Raw genomic sequence first — 24,363 nt, 5'->3', positions numbered from 1 at the left:
CATTTTTTGTGTAGAAGAATTTTTCCTAACATGATAATGGGAATTTGTGTTTGGAAACTGCTATATAAAAAGTGCTGCAGCAGTTGAATTGGTTCATTACTGTAAAAACCTCTCCAACAACTGTAAAAGATTTCTGTTTGTAAATACAGTAAGTGGAATTTAAGGCAAGGTTTTTATTTATTATATTATACTACAGCTCCTAAAGGAGATGCAGGGAATGCTGTTTGCATTAAAGTGTGTCAGGGTCTGATGGAAAAATTGGGTCTTTGTTCCATCTTTATGGGGAAACCGGGAACCTAATTGGTGTTCACAAGTAAATAACTTAAGTGTTGGGAAGGCAACAGGTAGCTTGACATGTTGTATTAGCCCCACTTTGGGTTAGCACTTGACTAGCTACCTAAGGCTATTGTGTATTGAAAACAGAATATGTTACCTGTTAGTGACCTAGGGCAACTGTTGGGAGTAAAATTCAGACCTTTTTTTTTTTTGCCATTTTGAGTTAAGGCAGAGTGCTATTTAATCATAAATGATTATCAAGAATAGTTCCGCTTTGTTCCCAGATGTGATTTAGACAAGTTAGTTTTATTCTGAGGTTAAAGTGGAGTCAGCTGATAAAATTGTGAAACAAAAAGTTAACTTCTGAAATTCCTATTTGAAATGTCAGTTTAGAATTAAAATATATGATAGAATTTTTAAAGAAAATACAGGAATTTAATATTCTTGAAATGTATAACCCTGACCAGATGACAGTTTTGTTTTTTCAAATACCTGACTGTGATAGAAAATCTTGCCTGCTTTGTAGTTAAAATAATTTGAAATGATTTACTGTTCTCAAATTGCAGTTGCTTTAATGTGTTGGTTAAATGTTTAAAGGTTTAAAGTTAGCCTGAAAAAAAAATTAGCCTGACTTAAAATTCCTTACCCTATTGTGAATGGAAAATATGGTGGATTTCATTATACTCTTGTTTTTTGTGTGTGTGTGTTTATTTGAATTGAAATTAGAGTAGGGCAGTATTTTTGTAATAAATAAATTTTAAAGTAAAATATTTTTCAGCTCTTCCCTAATTATCTGATGAACTAGTAATTATAAACGTAGATGGAAGATTTAATTGTACAAATTATGCAATGCATATTTCAGGTTTCTGTTTCTTGTGGAATACCTGACTTCAGGTCAAGAGATGGTATTTATGCTCGCCTTGCAATAGACTTCCCAGACCTTCCAGATCCTCAAGCAATGTTTGATATTGAGTATTTCAGAAAAGATCCAAGACCATTCTTCAAGTTTGCAAAGGTACTATGAAGTCTTCTAGTTGTTCTTTGGCCTTCTCTCATGAAAATGTATTTTATTCATATTTAGGCTGCTTTTAAGTTTACCATTCATTGTCTAGTAAATTGGGTACTAGGACCGTGGTAGAGTAAGATCACGAAATAGAGTCATTTCAGTCAGAATTTTCTTCTTCGCAGAAGGGGGACTATCATTTACTTTCCATTTTAGGATTGGGCTTATTTTTAAAGAGATTATTTCATATTTTTCAAGTTTGCATTTTAGTAATGGCCTTTACATTGTTCAGGCTATTTTAGAGGTTAATAGACCATATGAAAATAACATCACTTTTGATTTTTAATATTTTTTATGGGTCATAAAGGTCGTAATCTCTGCTTTGGTATGTTTTATAGTAGACAATTTAACATGTGAGGATGTGCCTCAAAAATCTGTGGTTAGGGATGAAGATTCTTAGGTTGCATTTTAGTCAAGATTGCTTTATTTTGCTCTAGAGTCTCTAGAGCTGCACTAATTTGGAATTCTCTAGCTACATGGGGCTGTTGAGTACTTAAGTGTACTGAGATGTGATGTAAGTGTGGAAGACATACCAGATTTTGGAAATGTAGTATGGAAAAAATAGAAAATAGTATTATATAGTTACAGATACTGATTATATGTAGAAATAATAATGCTTTTGATATTGGGTCAAAAATTATGATAATTTCATGCTTTTAATGTGGTTACTAGGAAATTTATGGCTCACATATTTCTTTTGGGGCAGCTCTCCTATAAAGTTTGAGATTAAATTATACCATGCCCAGGAGATTTTAGTCATTAGAAGACTTTTATTTTTTTATTCTATAGTTCAGTCTTATGGAAAGAAATTTTAAAATTGTTATTGCTAAACTTTAGTATATTTGATAAGGGTCTTTTGTATTATTGACTAATTTTTCATAAATCTAGAAATTAAATGAACCTGAATTTTAATTAGAGTGCTACTTTTTTTTTTTTTTAAGGTTTTATTTATTCGACAGAGAGACACAGCGAGAGAGGGAACACAAGCAGGGGGAGTGGGAGAGGGAGAAGCAGGCTTCCCGCTGAGCAGGGAGCCCGATGTGGGGCTCGATCCCAGGACCCTGGGATCATGACCTTAGCCAAAGGCAGATGCCCAACAACTGAGCCACCCATGCGCCCCTAAAGAGTGCTACTTTCAAACCATACGACCTATAACTCAGAAAAGCTCTAACATTTCACTGCTAGTGGTACTACTACATGATTTTGAAGAACAATGAAATATCACTTAATTATAGGTTTCTTGATTTGGACCTAGGACGCTCACATAATAATAGCTCTAGTTAGCAGAAATCAACACTTAAGAGGGCCAGCAAGTAACTAGAAATTACTTTATCTTCTATTTGATGATAAAAGTTGATTGGTACATTTATATAATGCTCACTAGATTTTTGCTGTAAGTTCTGTGTTCTGAGAAGAAACATTGCCCAAACGAACTCGTCACTTTTTTCCCCTTAAGTATATATTAAATTGCCTAGCAAAATAGTAACCTGACACTTGGAAAAATATGGTAACTGAGAATTGAAATAGCAAGGGTAAGAAACTTTAGTTTCATGTATAGACCGGGGTACTCAGTTTGAGCTTAAACTAGCTTTGATAAGTAAGAATCTGTAGAAGCAATTCAGAATTACGCTACTAAAAACAAATTATAGGAACTTTAAAAAATGAACTTAACAGAAATCTGGTCCATGCATAAGAGAAAATAAATGAGTTATGGTAAAAATGGCACACTGTTAATGTGTTAAAATGTTTTTAATCATTGTGTACATCTTTCATGCCACCTGGGAGAAGAAAAGTTTGGAGGGGCAGCATTTTTTTCTTTTATAAAAGCTTTAAGAATTTATGTGTATTTTTTTAGTTTAGTGAAAAAAGTGTAGTCATTTATAAAGTGCATCCTTTTTCAGTTTTGTTAATATAAGTTTAATTCTGCATGATTGCTCTGAGTTTTCATTTAAGTTACGGTAAGAGCCAAATACATTCACCTTTGTAACTGCTGTTCATATAGAATTGTTATGCTTTAATTCTCATGTTAGGAACTGCCTAAACAAATGCTTTTTGTTGCTGAAGGAGTACTTAAAATTGATAGTAATGGTAACAGACTGAGTTAATTTTGGCCTAAAAATGAATAGGAAAAAGCTTAAGGGGGAAATAAGTAAGGACAAAGAATGAAAGATCATATACAGAAATGGAGAGTGGGGAGGATATGTAAATATTACACAATATTTTACTAGATTCTTTAAATATTACATAAATAAAATACTCATAACCTAAATTTTTTTTATCAGTTTCTCTGGGCAGAAAGTTTGTAAGATGACTTACGATTTTAGTCCGTTATGAGAAAGTGAATTTAATATACCATGAAAAGAGTAAATATTACTGATGAAATTTAGACATTTTGGAAAGAAGGAATTTCTAAATATGTATTGAGGCAATGATTGTATATAATTATTGAGAAGAAACGGATTTCATTTAGATGGGAAATTCCAGCTGGCTCAGTAGAGCAGTTTCTCAACCTATTGACATATTGGGGTGGATGATTCTTTGCTGTCAGGAACTGTCCTATGCATTGTAGGATATCTAGCAGCATCCTTGGCCTTCTCCCCCTGAATGCTATTAAAAACACTCTCACTCCCAGTCATGACAATCAGAAATGCCTCCAGACATTGCCAAACGTCCCGTTTGAGCACCACTGTATTACAGTGTGCCTACCTGTGGGTATCTCTTTGAATTCTGGTATATAAGAACAATTAAGCCCAACATTAAAAAGCTGTATAGCTCTGTTCTGAACCATAGTGCATTGTAAGGGTTTGGATTGATAATGAGTTGTGGTCATGGTTCTCAGGAGTCTAAAACAATTTACTGATATTGTTAAAAATGAGGGATTGTATTAAGAGTCATGGTGAAACTGAGGATATATAAATAACTTTTTTTTGTTGTCAAAAAGGACTGTGTTCAGAGAGTATAGATGCTATCCATATTGAATTCAGTGAATATCCTTTACCCTAAAGTGATTAAGAGTCAAAAAAGTAGAGGGGGAAGTATGGACTGAATTTTTATGAACTAAATTCTAAACATCTTTATATTATATTCAATAAATGATCACTTTATTGATAATGTGCAAACATACCAGATTCTGTAGTTAGAAAGTTAAACTCTTAAAACCAGCTCATCACCTATCATCAAAAAATGCAAGCCCCCCCGGCCCCCCCGCCAAAAAGCCACAATCCCATTCATCTGAAGACAATGTTGGTATCTATGTGTATGTAGGTCATGTATATATAAAGGCACCTATAGTTTTATACCCGAATGTATTTTTTTGTTTTATTATTGAATGTATATTTTTATTATAAAAATGGGCTGTTTTGCCTACTGCTTTGGATTTGTAGTCTTTTGTATTTAATAAATTTTTTCTTTCAGATATTTGAATATTTTATAATGGTCGTAATGTTTATCCACTGGTGTACTGTAATTCCACAAGTGTACATTTCGGGTGTTTCCTACTTTCTTTTATTGTAAATAGTGTTGCTGTGATTGTACTTTTTGGTATGTTTCCAGTGTTTTTAGGATAAAATCCAAAGTGCAGTTGCTAAAGGTCATGATAGGTTTTGTCTCACTGCTACCTGGAAAGATGGAATAAAATATACTCCTATCAGAAGTGTATTAGAAGGCTGACTTAGCATGCTTCTGCCCCCTACACACCCAAAAAACCCTCCACAGTATACTATTGGCATTAAAATACTTAAAAAAAATCACATGCACACGTGTGTGTATGTGTGTTGTGTATGTGGTTTAAAAAATTCTTAACAGTACAAAACATGTTAGTTGGCTTCCCCCTTCAGTCATTTCTACTTTCAGTCTCTTCAAAGTGTACCATGGTAAGATGTTTTCTTGGGTTATTGTTCCAGGAAAAAAAATGAGTAAACTTGTTTGTGTATATAGGAGAGGGGCATTACTGTAAGTTTTCAGTATTTTAAAAATAATTACCAGCAGAATCACACACCCTTTTCTCTACCTTGCTTTTTTTCCTGCTTAATATTCTTGGAAATAGTTTCATAGTGGCACTTAACAGATATACCTCATCTTTAAGAAAAGGCTACATAGTATTATAGTTGTAACACAACATATTTAATCAGTCTTCTATTAATGGATATCTAGAGTTTTTAAGGCAGTTAAAACTATCAGTTCAATAGATAAAAATCAGTATCTTATCATATTAGTGTTTTGTTTTTTATTAGTGTGGATGACTGCTTTTTACTACTGGCCACGTGTATATCTTTGAATTGCCTATTTGTTCTTAGCTGTTTTTTTTCCATTGAGATGCTTTTCTTTCTCATACTGATTGTGGAGACATCATGCATTCTTGAAGAGTGTTTTTAAGTTAGATGGTGATTGGAATTCAAGCTTGCAACAGTCCCTTGAGGATGTGCAAAATGCAATACCTAATAGTGGTGCTTAATTAGCTTAAAAGAGAAATAGGAAGTGATGCTGAGGGATCAAAAACTGAAAAGGCAGTATGCATAGTGATTAAGAACCCCAGTTTGGTGTCAAAACTGGATTTGAATGACAGCTCTTCTACTTGCTCTTGTGACTTTTGGCAAGTTATTTCTGTGCTTTAGTTTTTTCATCTGCAAAATGGGGATGTATATGTTTACAATAGAGTCAGCAAACCTTTTCAGTATAGGGCCAGATAGTAAATGTGGTTTTCTTTGTGGACCATATAGGAACTCTGTCATGTTTTGTTTACCTTTCCAGTCTTTAAAGTTTTTTTTTTTTGAGGATTTAATTAATTTGTCAGAGAAAGAGAATGTGCACAAGCAGGGGGAGTGGCAGGCAGAGGGAGAAGCAGGCTCCCTGCTGAGCAAGGAGCCTGATGTGGACTGGATCCCAGGACCCTGGTATCATGACCTGAGCCAAAGGCAGACACTTAACTGGCTGAGCCACCCAGGCATCCCACCTTTCCAGTCTTTTAAGATGTAAAACCCCAGTCCTCAGCCTGGTCTACAGCATTATAATAAAGGGCTCCTGTTATGCCTGGTAAATACATCTTTGTGGAAGCAATGCATCTTTTTAATAGCATTTCAAGTATTGGTCCCAGTTCTGCTTCCATTCTAATCTGTCAGTACCCCTATAGCAGTAACAGAATGGCCTAGCTCACATGATTGTTTTCCTAATAGTACTTTAGGATGTTGAGATTTGGGATGGTCTGTCTGTCTTAGAACAGGGCTAGCTAGCATGTCACAGTTCCAACATAGAAGATCAATCCATACTTTTGTGACTTTTTTTTTAAGATTTATTTATTTGAGAGAGAGGGGGAGAGCACGGGGAAGGGCAGGGGAAGAGGAAGAAGCAGACTCTCCACTGAGCAGGGAGCCCAGGACTGTTAAGATCATGACCTGAGCTGAAGTCAGATGCTTAAACCGACTTAGCCACTCAGGCATCCCAATCCATACTTTTATCTGAAAGTTTTATCCACAGCCATTTGGTTTTTAGCAGACTTCATGTTAAGAGCCTGTCTTGGGAGTAATATCCGTTAAAAGTCCTTCCAGGGTAATTTTTTTTCATTATTTCAGATTACATCCTTTAGTTTGAATACAGTATTTAAATCTAATGATTCCGGCACAGTCCACACACTATATGCGAAAGAAAATAGAGTTAAGATTCAAATCACTTAGGCTCTAACATATAAAATGTAGGCTTATAAAATATTCATAATTTATTCCCAACTACAGGAATTGATTTGTAACTTTAAGGGCTAAACTATCCTGAACTGTTACGAATTGGACATGAAGGGAAACGAGTGTAGAACTGAATCTACTGTCCCACAACATCTTTGTGCTTCTTACCTTCCCCTTTAAAAAGGGAATGGGGAGGGCGCCTGGGTGGCTCAGTCGGTTGAGCGACTGCCTTCGGCTCAGGTCATGATCCTGGAGTCCCAGGATCGAGTCCCGCATCGGGCTCCCTGCTCAGCGGGGAGTCTGCTTCTCCCTCTGACCCTCTTCCCTCTCGTGCTCTCTATCTCTCATTCTCTCTCTCTCTCAAATAAATAAATAAAATCTTTAAAAAAAAAAAAAAAGGAATGGGGAGGGACATCTGGCTAGCTTAGTCGGTAGAGTTTGCAATTCTTGATCTTAGTTAGGGTCGTAAGTTCAAGTCACGTGTTGGGCATGGAGCCTATTTTCAAAAAAAAAAAAAAATATATATATATATAAAAGGAATGGAGGATGATAAGACAGAAGTTCATTCCAGGAGGGTAGAGTCTTGGTACTCTTGCTTCCCAAACCTGCTCTGGAGGCAGTTATTTGTTCATGTTATGAGTTTGGCATGCTGTTCTCATGTTCCTTATTAGAACCTATTTGTAGCCTAGCATATTGTAATATTTGTTGGAAAAACATATTTTTTATAAAAATACTTTTAATAGCCATTTCCAGAGAGAGCTTAGTAAATAATTATGAATAATCCTTTAAATGTACTAGAACAAAGCATTCTGGGGAGAAAACAATGGTTAGTATAGCATGATACAGTGGTTCAAAACATAATGTAGCTTTCAGTTTTCTATAAACATAGCTTTATAAGCCCTTTACCTGTTAATTCTTTCTATATGCATTGTCTCTTAAATTGCAAAGTTGTCAGTGAAATTCATGGTAAAAGTTTGAATGTGAGGCAAAGTCTTTGGAGTTTTGTAAAACATTTTCAGTAGCATACGAACATGTATGTAGTGGTAGTTAGAGATTTGCTTATTATTTTTCCTAAAAGGTATCTCTGTAGACAGTTTCTTAAAGTTTGGAATATTAAATAGGTTAAAAGTAAAGTCATCGGTAATCTTACTAAACTTTTTTGTATAATGTCAGAAGTTGAAATTTTCCCAACTCTGTTAATAGCTTGTTTGTATCCTTCTTGACTTGATGTTTGTATGAATGTATCTATATATACATGTGCATATAATTTCTATTTTTGCTTAATAACAAAACAACAAAAACAAAACTCTACACACTGGTGACTAACTTGCTTTTTTTCACGTCATTGGACCATTTTCCAGGTCAGTACATCTAGACCTCTCACATTCATTTTAATGGCTGCATACTCCACTATTATGGATGTACTATATTTCTACAACCGGTCCCCTATTGACAGACATACGGTTGTGTCTGATTTTTTTGCTAGCATTGTAATAGGTTAGAGGCTGTAATGAATGGTAAGGAAGTGTAGGTAGCATTACTACTTTAAAGAAAAAAGTAGAGAAGAAACTTCCTTTGCCATAGTCACTTACTAAATGAAATTTAATAAAAACACTGTCAAAAGTTGAGAGGACCAAAATTGATACTTTTTCTCTGATCTTTTTGCCATGTGTATATCTGAATTCTTTGTTTTTAAAGAAGAAACAGCATTGAAGCATTATTTGGGGGGAAAAACACACACACAAAATCCAGCAACTCAGCATTCATGAGCAACTCTATACTATACCAGTATGTGCCTGTGCAGTGGAAGGAAAACAATTTTGGTAAGGAATTAAAACTTTAGCTTTAAACTTCCAACAGGTTGATATTTATAATGAATGATGAATAAACAACTTTTAATATTGTGTTGACAGTGCCTTTTAGTTTTTAAAAGAAGTCACCATATCTTTGATATCTTTAATTTCAACTTAAACTTTTCTTTTCCCTTAAAACAAACCCTGAATTTGCAGCCAACAAAAAATTAGATATATTCTCAGGTGTGTATTTCTTCTGACTTTTCTTAAAATATCTGTTAACATTTATTAGAGATGCTTATGGGTTGACTTTTTCCTTCAGGGGCAAGTTCACTAATTGCTGAGTTTTATACATATTACAGCAGTAATCCTTTTGTAGGTGTGTGTTGCAACCATCTAGATGCTTTGAGATGCTCATGTATTTTTTAATTTGTACATGGGGGACTATCATTGGTAGTTATTTGGTTAAACCTAAACATGGCATGTGTTATACTTCTTTACTGTAATCTTTTTTTGCCTTTTGCATTATATAGGAAATATATCCTGGACAGTTCCAACCATCTCTCTGTCACAAATTCATAGCCTTGTCAGATAAAGAAGGAAAACTACTTCGGAACTATACTCAGAACATAGATACACTGGAACAGGTTGCAGGAATCCAAAGGATAATTCAGTGTCATGGTTAGTAAACTTCAGAATTGCTTTCTGTTATTTGATTAGTTTTGTAGGAAAAAATAGGATTAGAAAGTAGGCTGCCATCCAGAAATGGAGATTAAGCCTTCTTTTTTTTTTTTTTAAAGATTTTATCCATTTATTCATAAGAGACAGAGAGAGAGGCAGAGGGAGAAGCCAGCTCCCCACGGAGCAGGACTCGATCCCAGGACCCTGGGATCATGACACGAGCCAAAGGCAGATGCTTAACCATCTGAGCCACCCAGGCACCCCGAGATTAAGCCTTTTTATTTAGTCATTGTTAACTGATCAGTTGTAGATAAATTTTAAAAAGTAGAATGCAAAAAAAACCAGAATTACTGACCTTGATACTTTTTTTTTTTTTAAAGATTTTATTTATTATTTGAGAGAACGAGAATTAGAGAGAGAGAACACATGAGAGGCGGAAAGGTCAGAGGGAGAAGCAGACTCCCTGCTGAGCAGGGAGCCCGATGTGGGACTCGATCCCGGGACTCCAGGATCATGACCTGAGCCGAAGGCAGTCGCTTAACCAACTGAGCCACCCAGGCGCCCCTGACCTTGATACTTAATTGCACAAAACATCAGATTAACGTTCTATTGTATTTCAAAAGGTGTAGCAGTTGTATTCCATTAAATTCTTCTAAATAACCATCTTTAATCACAAAAGTAATATGTCAATATTTTTTATATGTCAATATAAGAAAAATATGACATCTTTAGTTTATGAAACCAGAGGAACAGGGGTAGTTCAGATGTCTAGATTTAGAAATACAGAAGACTTTCAATCTAAAACAACAAGTAGGCGCAGGCCATTTTCTTATGTATCTGAACTGTTCTTGGGGCGCCTGGGTGGCTCAGTCGGTTAAGCATCTGCCTTCAGCTCAGGGCATGATACTAGGGTCCTGGGATTGAGCCCTGCATCGGGCTCCCTGCTCAGTGGGGAGCCTGCTTCTCCCTCTGCTTCTCCCACTGCTTGTGCTCTCTCCCTCTCTCTCGGATGAATGGATGAATAAAATCTTTAAAAAAAAAAAACCGAGAAACGAAAAAAAAAATCTGTTTTTAATGTATAACTTAATTAAGCTAAGGTCACACAAATTATAACCTTCCAACTCTGTCGAGTTTTAGCTCTGGAGGAATTGGTTTATTTTGTTGAAAAGAATAGCTTTAGAAAGTGTCACTGTATATCAACATCTCAATTGAGGATTGGATTCTGTCTGTATTATATATAAGTATTTTAATTATTCATCCCTGAGATTCCCCTGTGGAGTCTTAATTCTCTTTTCTGGATGTCAAACTTTATAATCTTTGTGGTATGTTCAAATAAATGGAAACATTTTTTTAATAATGCATGTGTGTATTGGTTGTTTTTAGGTTCCTTTGCAACAGCATCTTGCTTGATTTGTAAATACAAAGTAGACTGTGAAGCTGTACGAGGAGATATTTTTAATCAGGTAATTTATCCCCCATATTTTAGGAGTTGTGCATGTCTCTGACCTGTTTTTTCTTTTGCCTCCGCGTTTTTTTTTTTTTCCTTTTTTTCTGAAAGTATGTGGTATGGAAAGATCCAGGAAGATAATATATACCATTGGGAAGTCTGATGAAATAAATATACAAGAACCTTTTAATCCCTTAAGTTGAAAACATTGCTCTATAATGTCTCTGAAATGATGAAATTGGCTTCTTATTATCTAAGTTAAAATAACTCAAATCATACAGGAGATGTTGCTATATTAGAGTTTCTCTTACTTTCCCCTTTTATAGTTCCTGTCGGATTTTGAATCTTAAATTAGTTCTTGGTAATCCTTTAAAACATTTAAAAAGTTACTGTAAAAGGTATTTTTTTTAATCTTTTTAAAAAATTTTGTTTTATTATGTTAATCCCCATACATTATATCATCAGTTTTTGATGCCGTGTTTCATGATTCATTGTTTGTGTATAACACCCAGTGCTCCATGCAGAACGTGCCCTATTTAATACCCATCACCAGGCTAACCCATCCTCCCACCCCCCTCCCCTCTAGAACCCTCAGTTTGTTTCTCAGAGTCCATAGTCTCTCATGGTTCGTCTCTCCCTCCGATTTCCCCCCCTTCATTCTTCTCCTCTTTCTATCTTCTTTTTTTTTTTTTTTAACATATAATGTATTATTTGTTTCAGAGGTACAGATCCTGTGATTCAACAGTCCTGCACACTTCACAGCGCTCACCATAACACATACCCTCCCCAGGGTCCATCACCCAGCCACCCCCCACCACTCCAGCAACCCTCAGTTTGTTTCCTGAGATTAAGAATTCCTCATATCAGTGAGGTCATATGATACATGTCTTTCTCTGACTTATTTCGCTTAGCATAATATCCTCCAGTTCCATCCATGTTGTTGCAAATGGCAAGATTTTGTTTTTTGTTGGCTGCATAATATTCTATTATACACACACCCCCACATACCCCACATGCTCCACATCTTTATCCATTCATCTTTTGATAGACATCTTGGCTCTTTCCATAGTTTGGCTATTGTGGACATTACTGCTATAAACATTGGGGTGCCACATACCCCTTCGGATCCCTACATTTGTATCTTTGGGGTAAATACCCAGTAGTGCAATTGCTGGGTCCTATGGTAGCTCTATTTTCAACTTTTTGAGGAACCTCCATATTGTTCTCCAGAGTGGCTGCACCAGCTTGCATTCCCACCAACAGAGTAGGAGGGTTCCCTGTAAAAGGTATTTCATATATGATCACTGTCCCCCAAAAAAGAAATATGGGAAAATGCAGAGAATAAGAACCATCCAGATATAAATTTTATGTGCTTAGCTGCATACATAGTTATAATTTTGGATGGAGAATATAGTATTAAAATGGAATCATTTCTTACATTTTTTTAAAGGATTAAGTCATACGTGTACATATATACAGGTGCTGGATTTTCTTAATCTGCAGTGGACTCAAATATCAAATGTAGGGCTTCGTGGCTATTACAATAGCTACATACTTAGATAATAACACCATTGTATTTCATTGTATGTTGATAAAGTCATTAATAGTTGAGATTGCCATTGAGGGTTGTATCCAGTTTTCCCTACTATTTATCCATAGCTTTTTTGTTTTCTTTGATAATTCCCCCCAGCCCCCAAGCACTTAAGCACATGGCTCATTTCATAATGCTTCTACACTTCAGTTTGAAAACACTTTATATGGGAATTCTAAATCTTTTTTTTTTAAGTTTTTAACTTTAATTTCAGTATAGTTAACATACAGTATTTATATTCGTTTCAGGTATACAATACAGTGATTCAGCTTCTTTGATAATTTTGAAATGCATTCTTGGGAAGAGTGTAAATGTTGATTATTTCTAACTTGAGCGCTTTCCCTTTTCCTCCCCATCTCAACCAAAATCTGGAACATGCAGGTGGTTCCTCGTTGTCCTCAGTGCCCAGCTGATGAGCCACTTGCTATCATGAAACCAGAGATTGTCTTTTTTGGTGAAAATTTACCAGAGCAGTTTCATAGAGCCATGAAGTATGACAAAGATGAAGTTGATCTCCTCATTGTTATTGGGTCTTCCCTGAAAGTAAGACCAGTAGCACTAATTCCAAGTAAGTTGGTGGTGATTTTTAGAGAATATTTCTGTATAGATTGCCATAGGTTGTGGGTCTGTACAATGGACCCCGGTGATCTTATTCTCTTTATGGTTAAAGAGTGGTGAAGAGCCCAACTTTATTTCTTAGGTGACGTTCACATTCGTGAAGATTGGTTAATCTGACGTTTTGGTGCGGGGGTGTGGGAAAGGGAAAAATTAAGACAAAGGGAAACAGCTTTTTAGTGGAATGTGTTTTTATTATGACAGGAGTTACCTTCAGCTAATTTACATAATGCTTAGGAAACAGTCCTTAATCTATGTGTTTCTAGTCTTAATTTGATTATAGTTGTTGATCGTTCAAATTTAGTTGATTTTAGGTCCAATAAGTTCAGATATATAGCTAGATACAAGTGTAATCCGGAAGTGTAATATGCTCATGTAAGAGAATTTGGGGGCTCAATACGATTGGTCTGTTTTTATAAGAATAACAGTCATTCCTTGGGGCACCTGGGTGGCTCAGTTGGGTGTCTGAGCTCAGGTCATAATCTCAGGGTCATGAGGTCCTGTGTTGGGCGTAGCACCTGCTTGGGATTCTCTCCTTCAAAAAAAAAGAGTAACAGTCATGCCTTGTCATAATCATTGTATGTGGTGTTTGTGTGTATGAAAATGCTCAAATATAATTTAAGTCCCTTTTGCTCTCAGGAATATTTAACATGTGCTCTCATATTATCTGTTTTCTCCCTCTAGTGAGGAAGCAAGGCAGGAAGATAGAGGGATTAATTCAGTAGCATCAGGTGTGCCCTAAAAGGTGAGGGAGAAAGGTTTTTTTTTTTTAAGATTTAAAAAAAATTTATTTGAGAGTGAGTGAGTAAGTACAAGCCAGGGGGAGAGGCAGAGGGAGAAGCCGACTCCCTGCTCAGGAGCCTGACACGAGGCTCGATCCCAGGACCCTGTAATCATGACCTGAGCTGAAGGCAGATGCTTAACCGACTGAGCCACCCAGGTGCCCCCAAACTTTTTTTTTAAGGATTTTATTTATTTTAGAGTGCATGCGCGCAGGGGGAGGAGCAGAGGGGGAGGGAGAAGGACGAGGAAAAGAATCCCAAGTGGACTCCGCGCTGAATGCAGAGCCGGACATGGGCTGATCTCAGGACCTGAGATCATGACCTGAGCTGAAACCAAGAGGGATGTTTAACTGACCGAGCAACCCAGCTGCCCCAAGAAAATCAAACTCTTAATCACCGGATTAAATTAGAACTCTACATCAGCAATCATATAGGCAAGCCAGAGCAAACAGTTGAAAGAAACAGGAGTTCAGCTCTACGATTGTGCATCTTTTTCCTACCTACATGTGGTGGCTTTATCAGTTTTAGTCTTCCCAAAATAGCTGTGAAATTCTTTGACAGTAGAATATAGGATAAAATTTAATGAATAAGTTCCTTTATTTTTGAGTTTTTTTTTCTCTTTAAAGGTAAGCAGAGAAATTCTTGAAAGCTTTCTGTGGGGCTCTGTATAATACTGTGTTGCTGATACACAAAAGATAATTTTTAAAAGATGTAAAACACAGGCATATAATGGTGGAAAATGGACTTGTATGAATTTCCACACACTGTATCAGGAGCTATTTTGATAGAGTAACTGTAACTATGTGCCAAGAGCTCTTCTATGCACTTGATGTATTCTGACTACAACCTTGTCAAAAAGTAGTTTATCCCCATTATACAGACAAGAAAATTGAGGTACAGAGTAGAAAAGCCTGAGAAGATTGCTCAGAGGTAATCAGGGGACAGGAAACAGGACCTGAAATTGTATAAAGATGCTTAGCTGCCCATCTGTTTATTTGATAGCTTGTTGAAATGTGGTGGATTGGTTAAGTAGTAGTGGCGGGTTTCTTTTTTGGTATTGGGAGCATGTTAAATTTTGGCATTGTGTATTTGTTGTGGTTTTATCAGCTCCCTTTCCCTTACGCGTTTTTCATCTTTTTAGGTTCCATACCCCATGAAGTGCCTCAGATATTAATAAATAGAGAACCTTTGCCTCATCTGCATTTTGATGTAGAGCTTCTTGGAGACTGTGATGTCATCATAAATGAATTATGTCATAGGTTAGGTGGTGAATATGCCAAACTTTGCTGCAACCCTGTAAAGCTTTCAGAAATTACTGAAAAACCTCCACGAACACAAAAAGAGTTGGCTCATTTGTCCGATTTGCCACCCACACCTCTTAATATTTCAGAAGACTCAAGTTCACCAGAAAGAACTTCACCACCAGATTCTTCAGCGATTGTTACACTTTTAGACCAAGCAACTAGGAGTAATGATGATGATCCTGGTGTGTCCGAATCAAAAGATTGTATGGAAGAAAAATCACAGGAAGGACAGAATTCTACTAGGAACATTGAAAGTGTTACTGAACAGTTTGAAAGTCCGGATTTGAAGAACGTTGGCTCTAACACTGGGGAAAAAAATGAAAGAATTTCAGTTGCTGACACGGTGAGGAAGTGCTGGCCACCTAGACTTGGAAAGGAGCAGATTAGCAAACGGCTTGATGGTAAGGGAATGCTGTTGGAGGTATCCTTATTTTACCGTTTTGAAGGTATAATTATTTTAACAAAATATCTGTAAGAAATAAGCAATTTTGACAGGTTAGTTGATAGAAGGTAGCTTTATGCAGCTAAATGTAACAGTTGTGTTTAGAGAAACTGTAAAGTTGAGAATTTAGGCTAGAAAAAGGTTAAACCAGTGGTATCTTAACAGTAGGGGAAGAAATTAAAGTGTTCTCTGTACCTTGTGTTCCAGGGAATGAGAAAGGTAAGCATTGAATTGAGAAGAAAATTGGAAAATAAACTGTTCTCTGCCATTGTCTGGTGAACTTTTGCTGGTAGAACTGATGACTGAGATTTGGGTGGTTACCATAGGGCAGCTGCTTTATTTATATACATTATTTGATTTTAATCTCATGAGGTAGGAACTGTTACTGCTTCTCTGCTGTTGGTGGGAAAACTGAGGACCATAGAGGTTAAGAAGCCTCTGCAAGGTAACAGGACATGGAAGAAGTCAATTGGATTGGATTCCAGGTCAATCCTCAGAGCCTGTCCTCTTTTAACCACTATGCTGTGTTGTCTCAGATCTAGAAAACATCTCTGATCCTTCTCAACAGAATATTAGGAATAGCTTCTACCCAGTTTTTTGTTTTAACTGAAATATAGTTGACATATAATACCAGTTTCAGGTGTACCACATAGTGATATATATACCCTAGGAAATGCTGACCATGATAAGTGTAGTACTGTCACCATACAAAGTTATTACAACACTCCACCCTCCCTCTCTGGCAACCACCAGTTCTGTTTTTATGAGTCTTGTTTTTTTAGATTCCACATATAAGTGAAACCATATAGTATTTGTCTTTGACTTATTTTACTTTGCATAATATCCTCTAGGTCCATCTGTGTCTCAAATGGCAAGATTTTACTCTTTTTTATGGCTGAGTAATATTCCATTCTTTATATACAACACATCTTTTTTATCCATTTATCTCTTGATGGATATTTAGGTTGCTTCCATATCTTGACTATTGTAAATAAATACTGCAGTGAGCATAGCAGTACATATATCTTTTCAAATTAGCGTTTTTGCTTTCCTAAAGGAAAATACCCAGAAGTAGAATTGCTGGATTTATTTATTTTTATTTTTTTTAAAGATTTTATTTATTTATTTGACAGACACAGCGAGAGAGGGAACACAAGCAGGGGGAGTGGGAGAGGGAGAAGCAGGCTTCCCGCGGAGCAGGGAGCCTGATGTGGGACTCGATCCCAGGAACCTGGGCTCATGACCTGAGCCGAAGGCAGACGCTCAACGACTGAGCCACCCAGGCTCCCGTGGATTTATTTTTATTTCTAGTTTTCTATTTCTAACTTTTTAAGGACCCTCTGTACTGTTTTTCCATAGTGGCTGCACCAGTTTACATTCCCACCAGCAGTTTATGAGGGTTCCTTTTTCTTCATATTTGTGCCAACAGTTATTTGTCTTTTTGATAATAGCCATTTTGACAGGTGTTGGGTGATCTCATTGAGGTTTCACTTTGTGATTCCCTGATAGATAGTGATGTTTAGCATCTTCATGTGTCTGTTGGCCCTCTGTATATTGTCTTTGGGGATATGTCTTATTTGGGGCCTCTACCCATTTTTTAAAAAATTTTTAATTCTTTCACCCAGTGTGGGGCTTAAACTAATAACCCTGGGATTAAGAGTCACAGTCTCCACGGACTGAGCCAGCCAGGCGCCCCTATTTGGTGCCTCTGCCCATTTTTTAATCGGGTTGGGTGTTTTTGCTATTGAGCTATAGTTTTTTGTATAATCTGGCTGTTAACCCTTTATGGGAAGCATCTGCTGAGTATCTTCTCCCAGTCAGTGGGTTCTTTTTATTCTCTTGGTTTCCTTCATGTGTAAAATTTTAGTTTGATATAGTCCCATTGTTTACTTTTAGGTCTTTAATCCATTTTGTGTTTATTTTTGTATGTGGTGTGGGAAAGTGTTTTGAGTTTCATTCTGTGTGTAGCTGCCTAGTTTTCCTAACACCATTGATTGAATAGACTGTCTTTTCCCCATTGCATATTCTTGCCGCCTTTGTCATAGATTAATTGACCATATAAGTCTAGTTCTATTTCTGGGCTCTCTTTTCTGTTGCATAGATTTGTGTCTTATTTTTGTGCTAATACCATGCTGTTTTGATTACTGTAGCTTCATAGTATAGTTTGGAATCAGGGAGCATGATCCCTCCAGTTTTGTTCTTTGTCAGGATTGCTTTGGCTGTTCGGGGTCTTTGTGATTCCATAAACATTTTAGGATTATTCCAGTTCTGTGAAAAATGCTATTGGTATTTTGATAGGGATTGCATTGAATCTATAGATTGTTTTGAATAATGTGGACATCTTAATAAGTCCAGTCCATGAACATAGTAGGTCTTTAAATTTGTGTTCTTCAGTTTCTTTTCATCAGTGTCTTACAGTTCTCAGAGTATAGGTTTTCACCTCCTCTAAACTTATTTCTAGGTCTCTGTCTTTGATGCAGTTGTAAATAGGATTGCTTAATTTCCCTTTCTGCTACTTCATTATTGGTGCATAGAAATGTAACACATCTACCCTGTTTTGACACGTAAGAACTCTTTACCAAGTAGTAGGGTGAAAAATCCTAATGAAATAAAAGTAAAACAAAAATATTCTTAGATATAACAGTCTTGTACAACTTAAAACATTAAGTCCCATTCCATTTACGATATGCTTCTTACTCTAATCATTTACCATAAATGAATTTCAGTTCATTTGAATAAGCCTTTGTACCTTTTCCATACCAGACACACTGTGTAGTAAGTTCTGGATATACAGTGATCAGTCTTTTGATGTTTATGTATAATTATAAAAATAGCTGAATAAACAAAATAGGTGATATTAAGAAATGTAGATGCTACTTGGGATTAGGTTATAGAAGGTTTCCAAAAACCCAACTTTTTTAAAAAAAATTTTTTTAAATTAACATAATGTTTGTTTCAGGGGTACAGGTCTGTGATTTTTCAGTCTTACACAATTCACAGTGCTCACCATAGCACATACCCTCCCCCAATGTCCATTACCCAGCCACCCCATCCCTCCCACCCCACCCCCACTCCAGCAACCCTGTTTCCTGAGATTAAAGAGTCTCTTATGATTTGTCTCCCTGATTTTGTCTCATCTGTCTTGTTTCTCAGATTCCTCATATCAGTGAGATCATATGATACTTCTTTCTCTGATTGACTTACTTTGCTTAGCATAATACTCTCTAGTTCCATCCACATCCTTGCAAATGGCAAGATTTCATTTTTTTTGATGGCTGCATAATATTCCATTGTGTGTGTGTGTATACATCAGATTTTTATCCATTCATCTGTTGATGGACATCTAGGCTCTTTCCATAGTTTGGCTATTGTGGACATTGCTGCTATAAACATTGGGGTGCAGGTGCCCCTTCGGATCACTACCTTTGTATCTTTGGGGTAAATAGTGCAGTTGCTGGGTCGTGGGGTAGCTCTATTTTCAACTTTTTGAGGAACCTCCATACTGTTTTCCAGAGTGGCTGCACCAGCTTGCATTTCCACCAACAGTGTAGGAGGGTTCCCCTTTCTCTGCATCCTCGCCAACATCTGTCATTTCCCGACTTGTTAATTTTAGCCATTCTGACTCGTGTGAGGTGATATCTCACTGAGGTTTTGATTTGGATTTCCCTGGTGCCGAGTGATGTTGAGCACTTTTTCATGTGTCTGTTGGCCATTTGGATGTCGTCTTTGCAGAAATGTCTATTCATGTCTTGTGCCCATTTCTTGATTGGATTATTTTTGGGTGTTGAGTTTGATAAGTTCTTTATGGATTTTGGATACTAGCCCTTTATCTGATATGTCATTTGCAAATATCTTCTCCCATTCTATTGGTTTTCTTTTGGTTTTGTTGACTGTTTCCTTAGCTGTGCAAAAGCTCAAAAACCTAACTTCTGACTTTGGTCTTGATAAATAGGGAGTTAAAAGAGGGGACAACTTTCCAGGAGAAACTAGGAAAAGCATAGAAGAATGCTTATGTTTGCAAATGTGACAAGAGCTAGTAGAAGAAAAATTGCTGTTTAATGACACGTGGCTGACTTAGTTGGTAGAGCATGTGACTCTTGATCTCAGGGTCGTGAGTTCAAGCCCCAAATTGGGCATGGAGCCTACTTAAAACTGTTTATAGTCAGGTAAATACTGGCATTTATACAGTCTGCCTATGTACTGGAAGACTTTTACACTGGGGATTTCTTTTGAGTATCTTTTTGACAGATGGGTCAAACAGAAAACTCTTTGCTGGCCCCAGGAAACAAGATTAAACCTGGAGCAATCTTTAGATTTTTCTCTACCAGTTTAGGCCTTAAAGGGACAGGCTTTGGAATCAGACCTGAGTTGTCTCAGGTCTACCTTGGGCAAAGTTAATCTGTTTCCTAATCTGAAAAATGGAAATCAAATAGCATATACTTCAGCATTATGAGAATTTAAAAAGATAACTGATGTAGAGTGTAAAATTGCAGCTGTTAAATTACCACACTAGTCTTATTTTTGTTTACCGTGATTTCTGTTGGTGAGATCAAGGTTGAAAAAGAGAATGTGGGAGCATATATGAGGCAAACTTTAAGTCTGTCTTGATGGTTCCCAAGAAGAGGCAAAAACCAAACAGGTACAGGATTCTTGGGCTGAGAAATAATAGATTATTCTGTTCATCAGGGGAACTAACACAGAATGAAGCAGTTTTTAGAAGCATGGACCAAAACAATAGTAAAATGCACAACAGCCATGTGCTGGGACCCCTTACAAAAGATACTGAGAAGTAGCAGATGGACTTTTAGTAGCTAGAATAGAGGCACTCCCTCTTCCAATTTTGGAAATATAACACTAGTAGCTTAGAAAACTGAAAATTCTTCCAAAATAGAAGGAAATAAATGGTTTTCACACAGCAATTCGTGATGTTTGTGGAATGTGAAATTAATTTTGTGGGTTCAGATCAGAATTGTTACGTGCATATTAGGTTGTTTCCAAGTGAGAACCTTGGTCATGATGGGGTATAAAGTTTGAAAGCCATTTTGAAGAGAAACCCAGATATGCTTGGCAGATGGCGTGTCACTTCAGATCAACTCTGTTAGTAGCCAGGCTTTTGTGAATCAGTCTGGGATGTGGTGCAATAAATAGGACATTTATTATGTGTAGAAACAGGCTTAAGTTAGAAGTTACTTGTTCTTATGAATTCAAGGGTAGAAAATTTATTTCATCCCGCCAGAAACCTGGGACCCATAGCTTGGGGGAGAGAGGGAATTGTCCTTACCATCATAGGTCACATCTTAAACTATGAATGCAAATTTGGGAGGGGATTGAAGAAAGGTTAATGTCCAGTGCTAGATCAGTGTTTCTCATACTTTGTGTAGGACTTCTGTAAAAATAGATTCAGATTCACTAGGTGGGGCCTGAGAATCTAAACTTCTAATAAACTCTCAGGTGATGCTCTTGCCTGCAAACCACACTGTTGAATAGGTGGTGAAGCCATTATGGAATTAAAACTATTCGAAAATAATGATGGTGCTTTGAAGGCATAGTATGTGCTTTAATGAAGTTCTATTCAGTGAACATGAATTGAGCAATATAGGCAGGCCTGGATATTTGATGTCATGAGTTCTGTTCAAAGGAGTTGGTTAAATAACCTTTATTGAACATGGTTTTCTACATTTATTCATACTTAGTTGATAGAGTTGTGAAAATTATTTAATTTTCTGGATGAGGAAATTGAGGCATAGAGATTAACTGCCCAAATAGCAAAGCTGGTTGGTGGCAGAACTAAGACTTGCAGCTAGGAGTGAGCACTTTGTTTTTGAAGAACACTATGGTAATAGCCTCTAGTAATGATACGCAGGTAAAAGGCAGAGCTGGAACCTATAATTAGACCAAATTAGTCTTAGAAAACTGGGAATAACTTAATTCTTTTTTATTACTATATTTCAGGTAACCAATATCTGTTTTTACCACCAAATCGTTATATTTTCCATGGCGCTGAGGTATATTCGGACTCTGAAGATGACGTCTTATCCTCTAGTTCTTGTGGCAGTAACAGTGATAGTGGAACATGCCAGAGTCCAAGTTTAGAAGAACACTTGGAGGATGAAAGTGAGATTGAAGAATTTTACAATGGTTTGGAAGATGAAGCTGATGTTAATGAGAGAGCTGGAGGAACTGGATTTGGAATTGGTGGAGGTGATCAAGAGGCAGTCAGTGAAGCTATATCCATGAAACAGGAAGGAACAGACATTAACTATCCATCAGACAAATCATAATGTAATAATTGTCCAGGTACAGGAATTGTTCCACCAGCATTAGGAACTTTAGCATGTGAAAATGAATGTTTACTTGTGAATTCAACAGAGCAAGGAAACCAGAAAGGTGTAATATTTATAGACTGGTAAAATAGATTTTTTTCCCATGGGTAATTTTTAACTTCTTATTTCTGTACTTGTACACTCAACACTAACTTTTTTTAAAAAGAAGGGTACTAAGTATCTTTAATCACCTGTTGGTCAGAACTTTTCTTTTAAAGGTTCATTTGTATGATACATCCATATGTATATATAATTTTGTTCTTGCCTAGTGAGTTTCAGCATTTTAAAGTTTTCAAAAGCCATTGGAATGTTAAATTAATGTAAAGGGAACAGCTTATCTAGACCAAAGAATGGTATTTTCACACTTTTCTTTGTAACATTGAATGGTTTGAACTCCTTAAATGTCTGTTCTGCTAGACTTTTGATTCTTTATTAGCACAATTACCTATTTTTAAACACTGGCATTTTCCAAAACTTGAGGCAGCTAATTTTTTAAAAATCACATGCAATGCAGTGTGTAGAAGGAAGTCAACAATATGGGAGAGCACTCAGTTGTCTTTGCTTTTTAAAGTAAGACTTGGTGCTAAGAGTTTCAGGAATCTTGTATTGGTGAAATGAAGATGGCTTTTGTACTTCCTGTGGACATGTAGTAATGTCTATATTGGCTCCTTTATAAAACTAACCTGAAAAAAATAAATGCTTTGGAAATGTTCCAATTGCTTTAGAAACAGTAGTGCCTGTCTGGGTACCCTTAGTTTCAAGAATATTTGCCCTTGTTGTTTAAATACCTATCACTGTGGTAGAGCTTGCATCGATTCTTTCCCACAAGTATTAAACTGCCAAGATGTGAATATGCAAAGCCTTTATGAACCTATAATAATGGTACTTCATCTGGGGAGAGTGTAATATTTTGGACCGCTGCTTTTCTTTTCCATTAATGAGGAGAGCAACAGGCCCCTGATTACGGTTCCAAAGTACTAAGATGTTAATTATAACTCAGTAAGTACATGTCTCCTGTTGGGAGGATTTGGTGTAATAGACACCAAACTGGTAGCCTCGTATTACGGAGATGAATATGATGTAACTTGCAGTAGCAGAATAGTTAATGAATGAAATTAGTTCCTATAACATCTTTATTTAAAAGCTTAGCCTGCCTTAAAACTAGAGATCAAACTTTTTCAGCTGCAGAAGCTTCTTAGCCTTTCAAAAAAAAGTTCATACTTTATAAAATTGCACAGTTTATTTTCCGGACCTTTATCCCACATTACTCCCAAATTATAAAGTATTCCTATGTTGCTTTAGTATTTATTACAATTTTTAAAAAAGGTTTGAAATATAGCTGTTCTTCAAGCATAAAATACCCAGCTAGGACCATTACTGCCAGAGAGAAAAATTTTATTGAATGGCCACTTCCCTACCTAAAAGATGTTTCAATCTGAATTTATTTGGCTACACTAAAGAATGCAGTATATTTAGTTTTCCATTTGCATGATGTGTGTTTGTGCTATAGATGATATTTTAAATTGAAAAATTTGTTTTAAATTATTTTTACAGTGAAGACTGTTTTCAGCTTTTTATATTGTACATAGTCTTTTATGTAATCTACTGGCATATGTTTTGTAGACTGTTTAATGACTGGATATCTTCCTCCAACTTTTGAAATACAAAACCAGTGTTTTATACTTGTACACTGTTTTAAAGTCTATTAAAATTGTCATTTGACTTTTTTCTGTTAAATTACATCGTTCAAGGTATAAAATTTCACAGAATAATAAGCAAACACTGATACTGCTGGTTGTAGCAGTTGGCGCTTCACCAAGTTTCAAAACTAATATTTCAGTTCTAGGCCCAGGAACCTTTGTAGGTGAAAAGTGGGGGAGAGGCAAGACAGGGCCTAAGAACTTGACATATGGAAGACTGGACATAGGTTCAGGACTTTGGTATTAGGAAGACAGAATTGTGGAAATACAGTGAACTCAAGAGTGTATATGCTATAAAAGCATAGTGCCTCACAGATAACACAAGTCTTAACACAGGAAGGTGTGGACAAAAAATGACTACAGACCACATCTGGTACGAACTTTCCAAGGCTGACCTGCAAACCTTAGTCCATTCAAGTTCTTGAGTGAAAGTACCATTCAAGAACCCAGGAGCATGTCCCTTAGAAAGTGTTCTGTGATGAATAAAGCCTTGACTGGCAGTTTCCTACTCTCAGGACTCTTGCCTTCCTCACCAGCAAACTTTTGAAGTGATTTTTAAAATAGTACTCTGCCCTGGTATGTCATGTTCTCACTAGAAAAGTTACCTGTAGGGGGTGCCTGGGTAGCTCAGTCTTTAAGTGTCTGCCTTCGGCTCAGGTCATGATCCCAGGGTC

At 36.5% G+C, this 24,363-nt stretch overlaps 1 protein-coding gene across 2 annotated transcripts in view; it reads left to right on the top strand.

Annotated features, from left to right (window-relative positions):
• SIRT1 (sirtuin 1) overlaps window positions 1–24,363 on the top strand; it is a 29,663-nt gene extending 5,300 nt beyond the window's left edge. The window contains exons 1-7 of one of the 2 annotated variants that reach the window (XM_025850293.2): window positions 1,161–1,291; window positions 8,710–8,834; window positions 9,338–9,485; window positions 10,869–10,948; window positions 12,905–13,091; window positions 15,062–15,625; window positions 21,619–24,363. In XM_025850293.2, coding sequence (XP_025706078.1) covers window positions 8,802–8,834; window positions 9,338–9,485; window positions 10,869–10,948; window positions 12,905–13,091; window positions 15,062–15,625; window positions 21,619–21,947 — 1,341 coding nt within the window. In that variant the 5' untranslated portion in view covers window positions 1,161–1,291; window positions 8,710–8,801 and the 3' untranslated portion in view covers window positions 21,948–24,363. Of the gene's footprint in view, window positions 1–1,138; window positions 1,292–8,709; window positions 8,835–9,337; window positions 9,486–10,868; window positions 10,949–12,904; window positions 13,092–15,061; window positions 15,626–21,618 lie in introns of those variants that run through there. The other variant, XM_025850292.2, reaches the window with a different exon arrangement.

This window comes from Callorhinus ursinus, unplaced genomic scaffold (genome assembly GCF_003265705.2).
Source record: "Callorhinus ursinus isolate GAN/ISIS: 27379988/994484 unplaced genomic scaffold, GSC_fseal_2.0 scaffold31, whole genome shotgun sequence".
Taxonomy (NCBI): Eukaryota; Metazoa; Chordata; class Mammalia; order Carnivora; family Otariidae; genus Callorhinus; species Callorhinus ursinus.
This window is presented reverse-complemented; position numbering and strand designations above follow the sequence as displayed.